The sequence below is a fragment of the Xyrauchen texanus genome, chromosome 48, assembly GCF_025860055.1.
Source record: "Xyrauchen texanus isolate HMW12.3.18 chromosome 48, RBS_HiC_50CHRs, whole genome shotgun sequence".
Taxonomy (NCBI): domain Eukaryota; kingdom Metazoa; phylum Chordata; class Actinopteri; order Cypriniformes; family Catostomidae; genus Xyrauchen; species Xyrauchen texanus.
Genome location: NC_068323.1, coordinates 6,061,492 through 6,076,441, shown reverse-complemented (window position 1 = coordinate 6,076,441; position 14,950 = coordinate 6,061,492). Strand labels below are relative to the sequence as shown.

The following is a 14,950-nucleotide window of genomic DNA, read 5'->3' as shown; positions in this document are numbered from 1 at the left end:
ATGTCTGGACTGTAGTTGGTCAAGTTTAGTGAGAGTTTTATCCGTTAATTGAACAGCTCTTACCTCAGTTCTGTCCAACGAGCGCATTGCCAGTCCTACTATGGCGACCGTTGTTCTCATGAATATTAATTAGGTCACGTTGACGTAGCGAGGAGACGTCAAATGGCAAATGGTTTGCTTATAAATATTAATCGAATAAATCTGACGTTGCTCTCTGGTCTTCCAATGGTGAAGGCTTTGTTTAAAATATTAAATAGGATATTTTGACGTTGCTCGGGAAACCTATAATAGCGATGCCTTGGCTCATGAATATTAAGACAGGATCCTTCGTCATAGTAGGATCGGTAAACCGGCGTCAGAGGCTTGCGATGTGAAATGATATGATCCCGTGAGCGAGGTTCACATCATTCTCGACATCCTCACGTGAACTCTGCGCTATACGGTCTCAAAACATGATTTAATGCGGGTAAGTAACCATTTTTCATTTTGTTATATTTATTAAATGTCTTAATGAAGTTGTAAACAGGCTAATTGTTACGTGAATTGAGATTTTCTCTGTTAACTGTACTTAGTACTGTAGATTTTCAGTATCCAAACCGAAGCGAAACTTGGTTAATATATAATATAACTATACACTGTAAATGTTAATATATATATATATATATATTAACATTTACAGTGTATAGTTCTATTAATTTATCTCTAAAAAAATAAATACAAAAATGACCACATCTCATTTGTTTTTTCCCTGCTGAAAAAAATCAAACAAACAAAAAAAACATACTTTAAACCAATCTAATGTGGTTTGCTGGTTTTAGCTGGTTTAAGATGGTTTAGCTGGTCTCCCAGTCAAGCTGGTTTAGATGCTCGACTAGTTGGTCTCCTAGTCTGACCAACTGACAGGTGTCCCAAACCCCTCTAAAACCATCAACAGACCAGCCTAACTAGCCAGGCCAGGCTGGGAGACCACCAAACCATAGACTGATTTAAGCTGTATAGTTTTTTGGTCAAACTGCTGCATTTTTACTTTATAAGCATTCCATAAACAGTCTGTCTGGAAAGTTCTACTGTGGGAGCTGAAATACAAGCTCACACATGTTTAAATTGGCTTCGGGTTTGACATTTTTAGGACTCCAAACACCTGGTCTTCTCTTAATTCTCTAAATACTTTCATTTTAACTGTTAATGCATGTTATATACCCACTTTCCCCAAAACATGAATCACTTTTTGCAATGAATGAATTATGCAATGGAATGTACTTGAAAATTAATATGTACAGGTCAATGTATTTACAGGACAAGGACAATAATGCTTTGTTGTGGCGCTTAGCTAAGCATTGAGAAATATGTCCCCGCAGAAAAATGCTTGCAATTTGAGACACCTTGTATGTTTGGAATGGTAGGATTATACCCATTCACAAGGTCACAGTCGGCCCATGTCAACACTTTTTAGTTTAATATGCATTGCTGCTGTCACTGCATCGCTCAAGTCAAAGGAAGTTTGAGGTAAATGTCGAGTCTATTGTGCATGTGTCTGTTTCGTTCCAGCACATTTCGTAAGAGGTAGAGCCATGATGATATAATTTGATCTTTTGCTTCACTTGTGCTTGGGGTGGGTGGGGTGCTTAGGGATAACTTGGGGGGCAAAGCCCACCCCAGCATCCACCTCGTTGCGGCCCTGGTCTATGGCCTCTTATAAGGACAAATTATTATTAGGCTAGTTAGTAGAGTGGTTTTGGTTAAAAGTTTACATGTGCAATTTGTGGATGCTCTGGGCTAAAAAAAACCTTCTGACGCCCCCGGTTGAAAGCCAATAAGACCAAGCCCCCACTTCCCTGGTCAGACGGCGAAACAAGAGAACCTGCTGGCCACGGAAAAGATTAAAATGCCCTTTTCTTTGTTTTAAACCTTTCAAGATCATTAAACTTTCAGTGTATTTCCTGGTTTAAATGGGAAAAACTACATTTAAACCCACTAGGCATATATATATATATATGTGTGTGTGTGTGTGTGTTCCCCGTTTTTCTTTTTTCTCTCCATTTTAGTACGCATTCTAGAGATTTGAGTTATCATTGGTGAAATACATCCAGTCTGATGTGGTTGCACATGCTGGAAACATCTTGCAGAAATGTTTTTATTAGAATCTGACATTTTAACCACGGATCATTTAGCCTTCACGGCTCTCAAACATGAGGCCAGACGGACGTTATCCAATCAATCTCAGAGATTTTCTCTCTTCTGACCTTTTCCTGAATGGACCAGTCCAGCCAAGATCTATGTGGTGCGGTCAGAGATCAGCCCTTAGAGGGATGATGGGCCGGGAGCATCAACCTTTTTTATGTTGTTGCATTTCAGAGTAGTTCAAATTTCCTTAATTTGATTATAGTACATCACTTCTGCTGCATCACTGTTTGTATTCTCTTATTAAGGAATAGTCTGGGTTTAATACAAGTTAACCTTAATGGACAGCATTTGTGACATTATGTTGATTTCCACTAAAGTTAATTTCGACTCCTTCCAAAAAACCAAACGTTTTCAGTGAGGCACTTACAATGGAGGTCAATGAGGTCAATCCGTAAACGTTAAAATACTCACTGTTTCAAGTATCAAAAGTATAGCCACAAGACATAAACAATATGTGTGTTATTATGATTTAAAATCGCATACTAACCTATAAAGTTATATCTAATATAACAACTTCGTTGCCATGACAACAAACCCCTTTAATCACGGTATTGGGTATAACTTTAAACCGATAAGATTAGTAAGTGATTTCATCACACTAAAATCATGTTAACATGTGTAATGTTTCTGTCTTGTAGATATACTTTTGAAACTATGTGTAACTATTTTAGCATTTATGGAATTGCCCCGTTTACTTCCATTGTAAGTTTCATATAAGCTAGCGATGTGTCGAAATTATGATTTTTTTTGGCAATCGACATCACGCCACAGATTCCTTTGAAGGAATGGTTCCAGCAAAAATGAAGATTGTAAGCACTAAAAATAGTGCATAATCTCTTCATGTAACTCACAGCCCTTTACTGTGACCTTTTGAAATGTGTTTGGCAATGAGAAGTCCCATATTTCAAAAGCACCCCATTCGGATAGAAGTCTAACTTCTGGCAACCATCTTTCTCTGTTTGTTAACTTTGAGAAATGTGCTTTAATATGGATAGCTGTCAGTATTTCTGATTATAAGTGCAAAGGAACGGAATTAGGTGTTCTCGGGTGGGAAAATTTGGCACCACAGTGTTGTGTTCACAGTACACTGTCACATACCCTGTATCCCTTTAGCAATTCCTGGAGAAAGCTGAAAAATATTCGCAGACTCTTGCTACACCATTAAACCAATGTAGACCAACAATGTCTCTAAACACTACTGACTTTCATAAAAGTGCTTTGTGGTAACATTTAACAATAATGTTCTGTTAGTTATCTTTAGTTTATATATTAGATATCATGAACTAACAATGAACAAAATATATATTATTACAGCAGACATTAGTGACAAAGCTATCATACTGTTATTCTACCAAGTTGGTTCAGGGTTTTCCCCAAAATATCTAAACTAAAATCACCATTTCTAACACTAACCCCTACCATTGCTCCCAAGCTACATCTACCAAATTCGGCAGTGCTATGTCTCTTCTAACTGATTGGACTCATGGTTTTCATACAGCAGACAATCAAACATTAAAAAAATCCCTTAGACTTACATTGACGGAATGTTCAAACGACCCAATGGAATGCTCGTTAATTCAAACTCCAACTTTCAAAAAATTCAAATGTAAACAAACCCACAAAAGGCTTTTAATCTGCTTTAAATGGCTCTCTCTCTCTCTCTCTCTCTCTCTCTCTCTCTCTCTCTCTCTTTATCTATCTATCCATCCATCCATCCATCCATCCATCTATCTATCTATCAAACTTTTAAAAACATGTTAAAATTTACTGACAAACTTTTACTATCTAGTTAATGAAAATACAATTGTTTATTGATAGTTCAGGTTAATTCATAATTAATTAGAAAATGTTAACATATAAAACTTTCATTTTAAAATGCATTAGTACATGTTGCAAATTCCATTAACAAAGATCAATAAGTGCTTATTGTATACAAACTTATTGTAGTGTAATATTACCTGTTATGTTACCTGCTTTGTACTTTGGTATCTTAAATAAACGTTTAATATCTAAAAGATTTACTACAAATATCATGAGACACATTTAACACATCTGACGCCCAATATAATGCAATATATGCAGTAGTCTATATAGTAAAGTATTCATTGTAACATAATAATATAATGTGTTATTGTAATGTAATGTATAGGCTTAATATATGTTACAGTTTGTAGAGCTTATTTTTTAGTTTCACAGTAGTTGTCATTCGGACATTTCAAATGTTTCACATTTATTTGGTTAGTTTACACATATCCATGACATAAACATCAATACATTTGTGCTTAAAATGAATGTTTATGTTTAAGGGAAAAAATTATTTAACACCAACTATCTATTCAGCAATAACAAATAATATATAATAATAATAAAATGTGTTCTTCTCTCTCTCTACAAAACAATATCAGGCAGTTCTGCAGACAGGAGAACAATCCCGCCATTATGACATCATTGCATGGGTGGCTCTGGAATGTAACTGCTGTGGAAACAACAATAATACATCATATGTTTTCATGACTTTGTAATTCAGTTGGTCGTCCCCTAGTTTGGAATGTCCATATCGAACGGATCTGTTCTGATCTGATCCATGAAATGACCCAAGACGTTTTGGACGCTCAGGGCAAATTTAATACAAAACCGTAAAAACTATTTTCTACAGGTTCTCTGCATGGCCCTCTTTCTGTATTGTGGAGGATATTTAAGCCCGTAAGAGGGAAAGGGAGTTAAAAAAAAACACTGTGTTACAGTTAAATTCACTCTTGCTTATAATAGCATTCTGGGAAGAAATTTGTTGGGGAGCTTTTCGTAGTGCTCACTTCTCAAGCCATTCAAAACAAGAGCATTATTTTTCCACCGAGTGCTTTCAAAGGGTGAATTTTGAGCAGCTCAATCTGTGTCGTCTGCACAGTAACATCTGCTGTTTAATCACATTTGATTCTTCTTGATGTCAGTTAACCAAGAAAATGTATATCGAGGAGCAGATTATTGCATTCCAGGTTTCAGGACACTACATTTTTTAAGGTGGTAATATGCTGATTCTGGGTGGTTCAGCCTAGGGTTTCTATAAGCTGACAATCTCTGCTTCTCTCTCCATAGGGTAAGTGCCACCCCAGGACAGCTGGACCGCAGCTGTAGTGCATTTGGACTCAAAGTTGCACCAGTTCCGCTCTGTGGTGGGGAGGGTTCCTGGTACCGTGATTTCGTGGATAAACAGAAATGAAAATCACATTGCCAGGGATTTCCACCCCTGCACAGTTCTTCAGGTGGCCACAACTACGCTGCCTCTGTTGGCATGTATGGAACGGAACCTGACCCTGATCGCATAACAAATGACAAAGAACCAAAGAGATTTGTCTGGACTAGACGTCAGGCCATTTCTTAATTTGCATTCTTGGTCTTACTGTACACAATTCGTCAATGCACAAAATAATAGTAAAAACATTTTTTCACTGCGTTCTGGTACGTACCACTCACTATTCACCAACAAATCAATTCCCAATGGATACAGTTGGCCCCCACCCTACATTTGATCATATACTTCGGTTTTCCGAGCACCAGTGCGTCTCACGCACATTGCATGTGATGCAAATGTGGGACAGTCTGTGCGGGACAGTCTTTAAATGTCATTGACGCATATGCCTAGCATTGACTGCTAAAATATTATTACAAAACAGTCGTAGTGCAGTCATAGTGCACATGCATTTGCGGCCAAAATAGTATATGTTGAGAGGCTGAGCGCTCAACTGCATGTGAGACGTACCGGCACGTGGAAAAATGAAGTAAACCCTAGCCTTGAGCAACCACTCAAGACTATAGCAACTGCATTGTAACACGCTGTCAACCACCCACAATGTTTTGCTATTTTCTTCTGAAAATCTGAAAATCCATTTTTTTTATTGATCAATTTTACATGGCGCTTCTTTAACAAATTGAGATTCCATCTTCGTTTATGTAAACCCCTCTGGCATTTTGTGCATGTGAGTGCAACTGCTTGGTATGTTTTTCAAACTTAATAACACAAACAGTGACTCATCTCTTTGGAAGTATCATGTATCCTCAGCAATGGGAAAAGGGCATCTGGCAAGTTTCATAAATGGAGATGCAAACCATATTTGACACCTGCAGCGCTTCTACTGGAAGGCCTGATATTAGATCTGTTATTATCGTCTTATCGTATTGAAATCCATATTCTGAGTAAAACAAAGCGGCCGTTCACACAAGACACATACTTGCGTTTGAACGATTTTTTAATTGTTGGTCAACATGCACATGCATCCAGCGGACGCTGTTTTGCCACATCTCACGTTATGAACACCACTGAGAGACTGTGACAAATTTAAAACAGTTCAACTTGTAATGACTCCATGTTTAAAAATAATGTACCAACCAGATAATTATCATGAATGTACTGAGTGAGATTATTAGCAGTGGTGCATGGAAGCTAATGGGCCTGTATATGTGCCTTCTGTTGCGCCAAATTGGGTCCTGTGTGAACGCCTCCCAAAGCCCATTCACACTAACAGCGATCGTTGAAGGTCTACGAGTCTCTGTGCTGTTGATTGCCAGAAGACATTTCATTTCGATTACAGTATTCAACTGTATGATTGATGTAGATGATTCGTTACAAATCCCACATCACATTGCTGCTCATTTGCATAAAGTTGGACCGCATCGCCAACGGTCTCTGTCTCTCACGACACTGGAAATCACGAACTCTCTTCGAACAAGAATGGCTTCTGCAAATCGCTGTCAGTGTGAACGCCCCTTAAGACTGAGCTCTGTGTGAAGGAATGAAAAAGAATGGACATTTTTGACATATTGACAGCATGAACACACTTGATTGTCTTTATGAGTCACAAACTTTGGCTAAAGTCTCAATAGAGTCCTCTTCTTTGAGATTGGTGCAAAGTTACTAAACCAGGTATAATTACCCATGATCCAGTTGTTTTTAACTAATGCATTGCACACCCCGTTCACACCTCCATTAAAGACCATTCATTCCCATCTCAAGTTTGTCCATCAAGTCATCACTTGCTCAAGGCACAGAGCTTAGCTAATTGGTGAGCACTGATCCCTTAAAATACTGTTCACAGTGGCTAAGTTCAGTGCCTGAAGTGAACTGCTTGACTGCTGATGAAAAAGGGTGCAGGTGATATCCGCCCACTTGCACTGGAATCTAAAGGGCAGTAATTGGGCATAATAGAGAGTCGGATGCCTGTAAAGGTGAAACCAGTTAGGGCATGCAAGCTTCCTGTTACACTTGCCAAAGTAGGCGGCTATGGTTTAGTTTTGGCTGGACAATTTCCACATGCCATTGTGTCTCAGGCTAGGTTGAAAGCTTTAGCCTTTCTAAGTATACTCTTTTTTCCGAGAGTGCATACGGACATGTTTGACACGTGCACTACAACTGCTTTGGGATACTCCTTTAGCACAGTCAACACCAGATGCATGTGCCGACGACATGAAAGAATACTTTGGCCTTCAGAGTCACGGGTACATCAGATCTGAATTCAATTAACAGTTTAGGACATGCAGTGGCGTTTCTGACCAATTTGGCACCCTAGGTGGAATCGGAAACATGTCGTGGAGTATTGGTCGGCACGGTGAAGTATTAGCGAGTATTTCTGTTGTAATGCCCCCCCAGCTAATGGTGTCTTAACCTAGAAACGACCCTGAGGACATGGTAAACGTTCCCAGTTCACACAGAAAGTAATTATGAGTCGCTGTACTCTTGGTTGGTAATGGACATTCATGCTCAACTGCTGTTGTACTAAAGGTACAGTCACCAAAACATTACTTGGGACCCTGTTACAATGATGAATTAGCACAAGATGATATAATGCAGTGCTCTAGATCTTCTGTTTTAAATGTTATACATCGTTTTAACTTAGATCCTTTATTAGGCAAACATCTTTTCACTCTACAAATTCACAGGTCTGAATTCATCAAACTTTACACGATGTCCTGCCTGCTGAAATAACCGCACATTTAAGCTTTAATTAGCTACAAATTGCAGTCAGATTGTTTCAATTATGGCATGTGGAATCGTGACCATCCCTGTAATTTGTCTAGCCAGCTCATCTCAGATGGTTTGCCTAATTGTGATGGGCTCAATCTGTTTTTGATTTGATTATGGGCCATGCCCTCTTGTGCCTGCTAAACTGGTATCAGTGTGTACACAGAGTGCTGGCTCAGTTCAGCAGGAACAGGAATGAGGTCCAAATGCCACAGCTTTACTCTCCTCCAATCAGAATAAAGCATGCCTTGTTCTCCTTTAATCAGCATGCATCATGCTTCACTATCCTCCAATCAGCATACAGTTTGCTTGACTCTCCTTCAATCAATATTGAGAGTGCTTCTCTCGATTTCACATACATCTGTCATCAGTGAATATAAAACACGTTTTCCAAGCGAACCGACCTTGATGAAATATGAATGGTTAACCATTAGAACTCAAGGCATGGAATATGATGAATGTTCTGCATACTGATGATGGCCATATCCATATTTTTAGCATCTAATTGTGTTCTCGACACAAGCAAGGCCACGTGAATGCAGGAGCTCAACTTTATATTTCAGTGTTTCTGCTGTAATGTATGAAGATATATGTCCAGCTGGTTTTGGCCGAATATATGCCTGCGGTGTCTCAACGTGTTCTTCTGTGTTATAGATAGTAAAAATGAATTATGGTGAGAGACTTATTTTAGGTCGCTCTGTCACTTTCATTTACTCGTATGAAAAATGGAGGACATCGGGTGCATCATAAATCTACCTCAAGACTGTTCACATCCTCCAGTCTAACTTTGGCTTTAACTAAATATTGGATATGCACAAGCCTTACATTTAAATGGAAATCTGTTTGATTACCATTACACTCTTTTTAAGTCAAATAAATCTAGAAAAGAGGATTTTTATTTTATTTTAGAGTATCGGTGGTAGCAATAGTTTTCATGGGCTTGTTTCCGAAATTGCAAAATAAAAGAGATATTTGACAATTTATATATATATAAAAAAAACATGAGTGGCACTTGCCTGTGCAAACCTTATCGCTAGGGTGCTGTGGGTGGTTGCCACAGGGTTGCTATGCAGTTGCTAAGGTTTTCTGACCATTTATAGAGTGTTTCTATGTGGTGGCTAGGGTGTGCTCGGTGTTTACCACAGTGTTGCTATGCAGTTACTAAGGTGTTCTGTACATTTTTAATGTGTTGCTATGTGGTTGCTAGGCTGTGCTGGGTGGTTGTCCCAGTGTTGCTGTGCAGTTACTAAGGTGTTCTGAACATTTTCAGTGTGTTTCTATGCAGTTGCTAGGTTGTGCTGGGTGGTTCCCACACCGTTGCTATGCATTTGCTAAGTTGTTCTAAATGTTTTAGCGTGTTGCTATGGGGTTGCTAGGGTGTGCTGTGCGATTGTCACAGCATTGCTATGCAGTTGCTAAGGTGCCCTAAATGCTTATTAGCCTGTTGTTACTTGTTAGTGGTAGTGTTGGGTGGTTGCCACAGCATTGCTATGCTGTTACTTAGGTGTACTGTATTGTTTTCTAGCATGTTGCTATATGGTTGCAAGGGTGTGTTGAGTGGTTCCAAGAGCTTTGCAATGCAGTTGCTTAGGTGATCTAAAAATGTTTTAGCATGTTGCTATACGATTGCAAGGGTGTGCTGAGTGGTTCCACTAGCACTGCCATGCAGTTACTCAGGTGTTCTGTAAATTTGTAATGTGTTGCTATGCGGTTGCTAGGGTGTGCTGGGTGGCTGTCACAGTGTTACTGTGCAGTTACTAAGGTGTTCTGAATATTTTCAGTATGTTTCTATGCAGTTGCTAGGTTGTGCTGGGTGGTTCCCGCATTGCTATTCATTTGCTAAGTTGTTCTAAATGTTTTAGCGTGTTGCTATGGGGTTGCTAGGGTGTGCTATGTGGTTGTCACAGCATTGCTATGCAGTTGTTAAGGTGCTCTAAATGCTTATTAGCCTGTTGTTACTTGTTAGTGGTAGTGTTGGGTGGTTGCCACAGCATTGCTACGCTGTTACTAAGGTGTTCTGTATTGTTTTCTGGCATGTTGCTATATGGTTGCTAGGGTGTGTTGAGTGGTTCCAAGAGCTTTGCAATGCAGTTGCTTAGGTGATCTAAAAATTTTTAGCATGTTGCTATTTGATTGCTGGGTTGTGTTGAGTGGTTCCAATAGCACTGTTTTCTAGCATGTTGCTATATGGTTGCTAGGGTGTGTTGAGTGGTTCCAAGAGCTTTGCAATGCAGTTGCTTATGTGATCTGAAAATGTTTAGCATGTTGCTATTTCGTTGCTAGGGTGTGTTGAGTGATTCCAAGAGCATTCCTATGCAGTTACTAAGGTGTTCTGTACATTTTGAATGTGTTGCTATGTGGTTGCTAGGGTGTGCTGGGTGGTTGTCACAGTGTTGCTGTGCAGTTGTTAAGGTGCTCTGTATTGTTTTCTAGCATGTTGCTCTATGGTTGCAAGGGTGTGTTGAGTTGTTCCAAGAGCTTTGCAATGCAGTTGCTAGGGTGGTCTGAACATTTTTAGCATGTTGCTATTTGGTTGCTAGGGTGTGTTGAGTGATTCCAAGAGCATTCCTATGCAGTTACTAAGGTGTTCTGTAAATGTTTAATGTGTTGCTATGCGGTTGCTAGGGTGTGCTGGGTGGTTGTCACAGTATTGCTGTGCAGTTGGTCAGGTGTTCTGAACATTTTTAGTGTGTTGCTATGCAATTGCTAGGGTGTGCTGTGTGGTTGCTAGGGCATTGCTAGGTGGTTGCTTTCGAGCCCAAATCAAAAGAAAGCCAATTCTACATCACATCTTTAGTGTTCCACGGAAGAAAGTCGAATGGATTTGTCACAACATAAGGGTAAGTAAATGATGATGACAGAATTTATGTTTTTGTGGAGAACTACTTCTTTAATGCTTTTTTGATGGATTGATTATATATTGCAGGTATTATTCTCACAGAAGAATCAGTCTTGTGGCCTGACTTGAACCGTTTTCCTCAGTCCGCAGCATTGACAGCTACTTGGAAAGATTTGTGCTACTCAGAAACCATTATAGTTCATAAATGCATCAGTGGGGAGGAACTGCAGGGATGAAAGCGCAAAGCCTCTTATTTGAGTTTCACAGCAATCTCAGAGGCCTTTTATCACAAGCTTAGAGACTGACCAGATTTCGTGACGTGGACTCTTTAAGTTATTGGATATTCTTTTGTTGCCTCCACCACCATGTAGTCAGTGTGTTTGTGGTCCAAAGCTGTGCACTTTATAATTGGTTTAAGTTGAATGAGACCAGCTGTGCAATAAAGCAGCAAAGCCGTGTGAAGGAACCCACTGGACCGGCGGTCCATAGATCCTTCTGGGTCACGATCAAGAGAGCGCTAGGCAAGTTTTCGGCAAAGAATTTCACATCTGTTCCAAATATAATGTTTTAAGTGTTTGAAATGTATACTGTTGTTCTGTTTAATTACTGTACTTGCTATACAGATGGGACATTTTGTACAAGAAATATCTTTTTAAATTAAACAAGATACTAGACAGTGAGAAGTTTGATTTGTGTTTGTTTTTACCATTGTTAACGGGGCGGCTGTGGCTCAGGTGGTAGAGCGGGTCGGCCACTAATCGCAGGGTTGGTGGTTCGATTCCTGGCCCACATGACTCCACATGCCGAAGTGTCCTTGGGCAAGACACTAAACCCCAAGTTGCTCCCAATATATAGACTTGTCCCAATGGCAGGCTAGCACCATGCATGGCAGCTCTGCCAGCATGTGTGTGTGAATGGGTGAATGGTTGAAAGTGCTTTGAATACCGCTAAGGTTAAAGAGGCACTATATAAGTGCAGACCATTTACAATTTAACGCAGTTGATAGATTTATCTAGGAATTAATTTGAATGATTTCTAATCTGCAACCAAACCAGCTTCAAATGAGTGCGAAGCACTGGATGAACTTCATTTTTATGTCTTCAGAACACCTGGAGGCGATGCACATAATCCAGCAATGGAGGGTGTGCCAGTCTAGTTGGTCTGCACGCAACTTTACACCCTCTAAACAGAAGACCATAAATCCATGTTACCTTCAAGATGTCTTAAAGTCGTAAACGGGACTGTAATCATCTCTGGCATATGGAACAGCAGTGAGTGAGGGCTGTAAAGATTCAAAACCCCTTCTATGAAATATCATTATAGTGGTTATATAGTTGTATATAGTTCTCCTGGAATGGATGATCTTTATTGACAGGGCTTAAAATGTTAGATCAGGAATGCTTTTAACTACTACAATGAAGTCTAGCTGCTTTGGGGGCTGTTAAAATAAACAATGAACTTATTAAAACAAAACAGATCTTTTTTTGCTTTCTGCACGTCTCTGAACATATTGCCTTACAGTCCTAAAGGTATGTTGTTTGAGCCTTAACCAGACTCTATAAGGTATAATACAAATATTTGAGGGAATCTACAAACATGTGATCATTTCAATGACATCAAAGCTCAATTTTCAGATTTTACATTATATAAAACATGTGAATCTCAATGAACAACGAAGCTAAGTTTGAAATAAAAAGACACCACTCCCTTTGAAAAAAACCTGCATGCTTTCACAAAGTCTGTATACTGTCTCCCTCTTGTGTTCAATGCATGTTCTTGACTCTCAGAGATGTCCAAAGAAATCTTTCAGAACAATTTTATTTCCTCCATCATGTACACTTACAAACGTTAACCTGAAACAATAAAAAAAACTTTAAAAGTGCATGTACAAATATAAACATCTCTTTCTGTAATGCATTATAGTAGACACTTTTTTCCCCAATGGATAAACTATAACTTTTACATTCACTTAGGAAACACAACTATGAACAGATCATCTAATAATTCTGACTTCACTCAGTCCAAATCTTGTACAGAAATGGTAAATGGACTCATTCACCCATTCACACACCAATGACGGAAGAGCTGCTATGTAAGGTGCTAGCCTGCCATTGGGAGCAACTTGGGGTTCAGTGTCTTGCCCAAGGACACTTCGGCATGTGGAGAGATGTGGGCTGGGATTCAAACCACCAACCCTGCGATTGGTGGCCAACCCGCTCTACCACCTGAGCCACAGCCGCCCCAACATGCATACTCAAGCAACAAAAATCAAGCCATATTCATTATTGTGGAATTAATGATTCATTTGGTATCTATCATGGGCACAGCCCCTCTAGATTGTCCCCGTGTCTCCCAACCTCCCACCCCCATCCCCAGTCAGAAGGTGAAACAGCTTGTCCTCTCAGCAAGGTTTGAGTCTCTGTAAAATATAAGGGTGTGCATGGAAACTGACATTAGCTGTTGAACAGTGAAGCCACACTGAAGCATTTGAGACCTAAGGAGGAGTAGGTGCAGTTCCTGTGGTAAAGGTGAAAAACACTTGCTGCCTAACCACTTGACGCAGATAAGCAAGAAGTGGTGGAGCTGAGGCGTGTTTTCTTGCTGGTCTTCGGTTCTGGCAGTGGACTGGTGCTCAGGTTTCGCGCTTTGCTGAAGCTGTTGCACAGGCTGCTGCGCCGACTCCCTGAAGTGCTGGAGGTTTCCTTAGACATGAAGGTCTTGGGATCGCAGAGTCTCGCCTTCAAGCAGCAACAGCAGAGGAGGGTTGAAATAGCTTTACGCAGTTCCAGACTGCCGAACGAGTAAATTAGCGGGTTCATTGCGGAGTTGAGCACAGCTAGTGCAATGACCCACTCTGGACTGAAGAGAGCGCTACAACTTCGAGAGTAGCAGAAGAAGTCCACCAACAGTAGGATGAACAAGGGGCCCCAACACACCATGAAGACCCCAACGATGGAGATGACGGCCTTCAGGAGACGCAACGAACGCATGTGGCTGCGGACGGGCATCAGCTCGGTGCTGCTTCGAACGTGGCTGTAGATTGCAAAATAGAGAGCTGCAATTGTGAGTAGAATGATGAAGAATATGATCAATGCAAACAGGATATAGCTCTTGGAGTAGAGCGGTAGAAGTGTAGAGCAACTTCTCAGGTCACAAACACAGTTCCAGCCCATCAACGGCAGGAAGCCGATAATCAGTGCCGTTATCCAGCACAGCACCACCATCATGTAGATACGGTAAGTCTTGGTGGCTGTTTTCTGGTGGACGGGCTTCATCATCGTAGTGTAGCGCTCCACAGCGATCAAGAGCAGGCTGAAGATTGACGCCGCAAGCGCTACGAAGAGAAGCCCCTCGCGGAATAGCCAGAGACCTGGGCTTAGCTTGAAAGTGCGTTCACCTGACATGCAGATATTCACGATGTAAGCAGAGCCTGTTAGCAAGTCGCTGAGAGCGATGTTGGCGATGCAAATGAATATCCAACGATGGCGTAGGTGGACGCGAAACAAGATGGCCAGCAGCACAATGAGGTTCTCCAGGATGATGAAGACGCTGAAGCAAAGGAACAGGACCGTGATGACGCTGGCGCCGCTCTTTGAGGGTTTTCGGTGTTGGAGGCGTCTGGTGAAGTTGTAATGCTCCAGAATGACACTGTAGTTACTACTCCAATTGCAGACGTCGGGACAGGAAGAGGCGGAGCTGGACGAACACAGGCTCTCCATGGTGTGAGACCTTTGAGCGTGGAGTTGAATCTCACTGGGGTTGACCCTCTTTCAATCGGACTCCAGCTCCAGGATCAGTCACCTGAATAACAAGTCCTGGAGAGCGTTTTCCTCTCAGAGGATCCTGATGGAAAACAGTAAACACAACAGAATGATTTTAGTGATATGTTATAGAGAGTTATAGTGATAGGAAAC

At 40.6% G+C, this 14,950-nt stretch overlaps 1 protein-coding gene across 1 annotated transcript in view; it reads right to left on the bottom strand.

Moving 5' to 3' along the window:
- Positions 1-13,578: 13,578 nt before the first annotated feature.
- LOC127639981 (sphingosine 1-phosphate receptor 4-like) overlaps positions 13,579-14,950 on the bottom strand; it is a 4,319-nt gene continuing 2,947 nt past the window's right edge. The window contains exon 2 of the mRNA XM_052122343.1: positions 13,579-14,879. Coding sequence (XP_051978303.1) covers positions 13,583-14,755 — 1,173 coding nt within the window. The 5' untranslated portion in view covers positions 14,756-14,879 and the 3' untranslated portion in view covers positions 13,579-13,582. The remainder of the gene's footprint in view (positions 14,880-14,950) is intronic.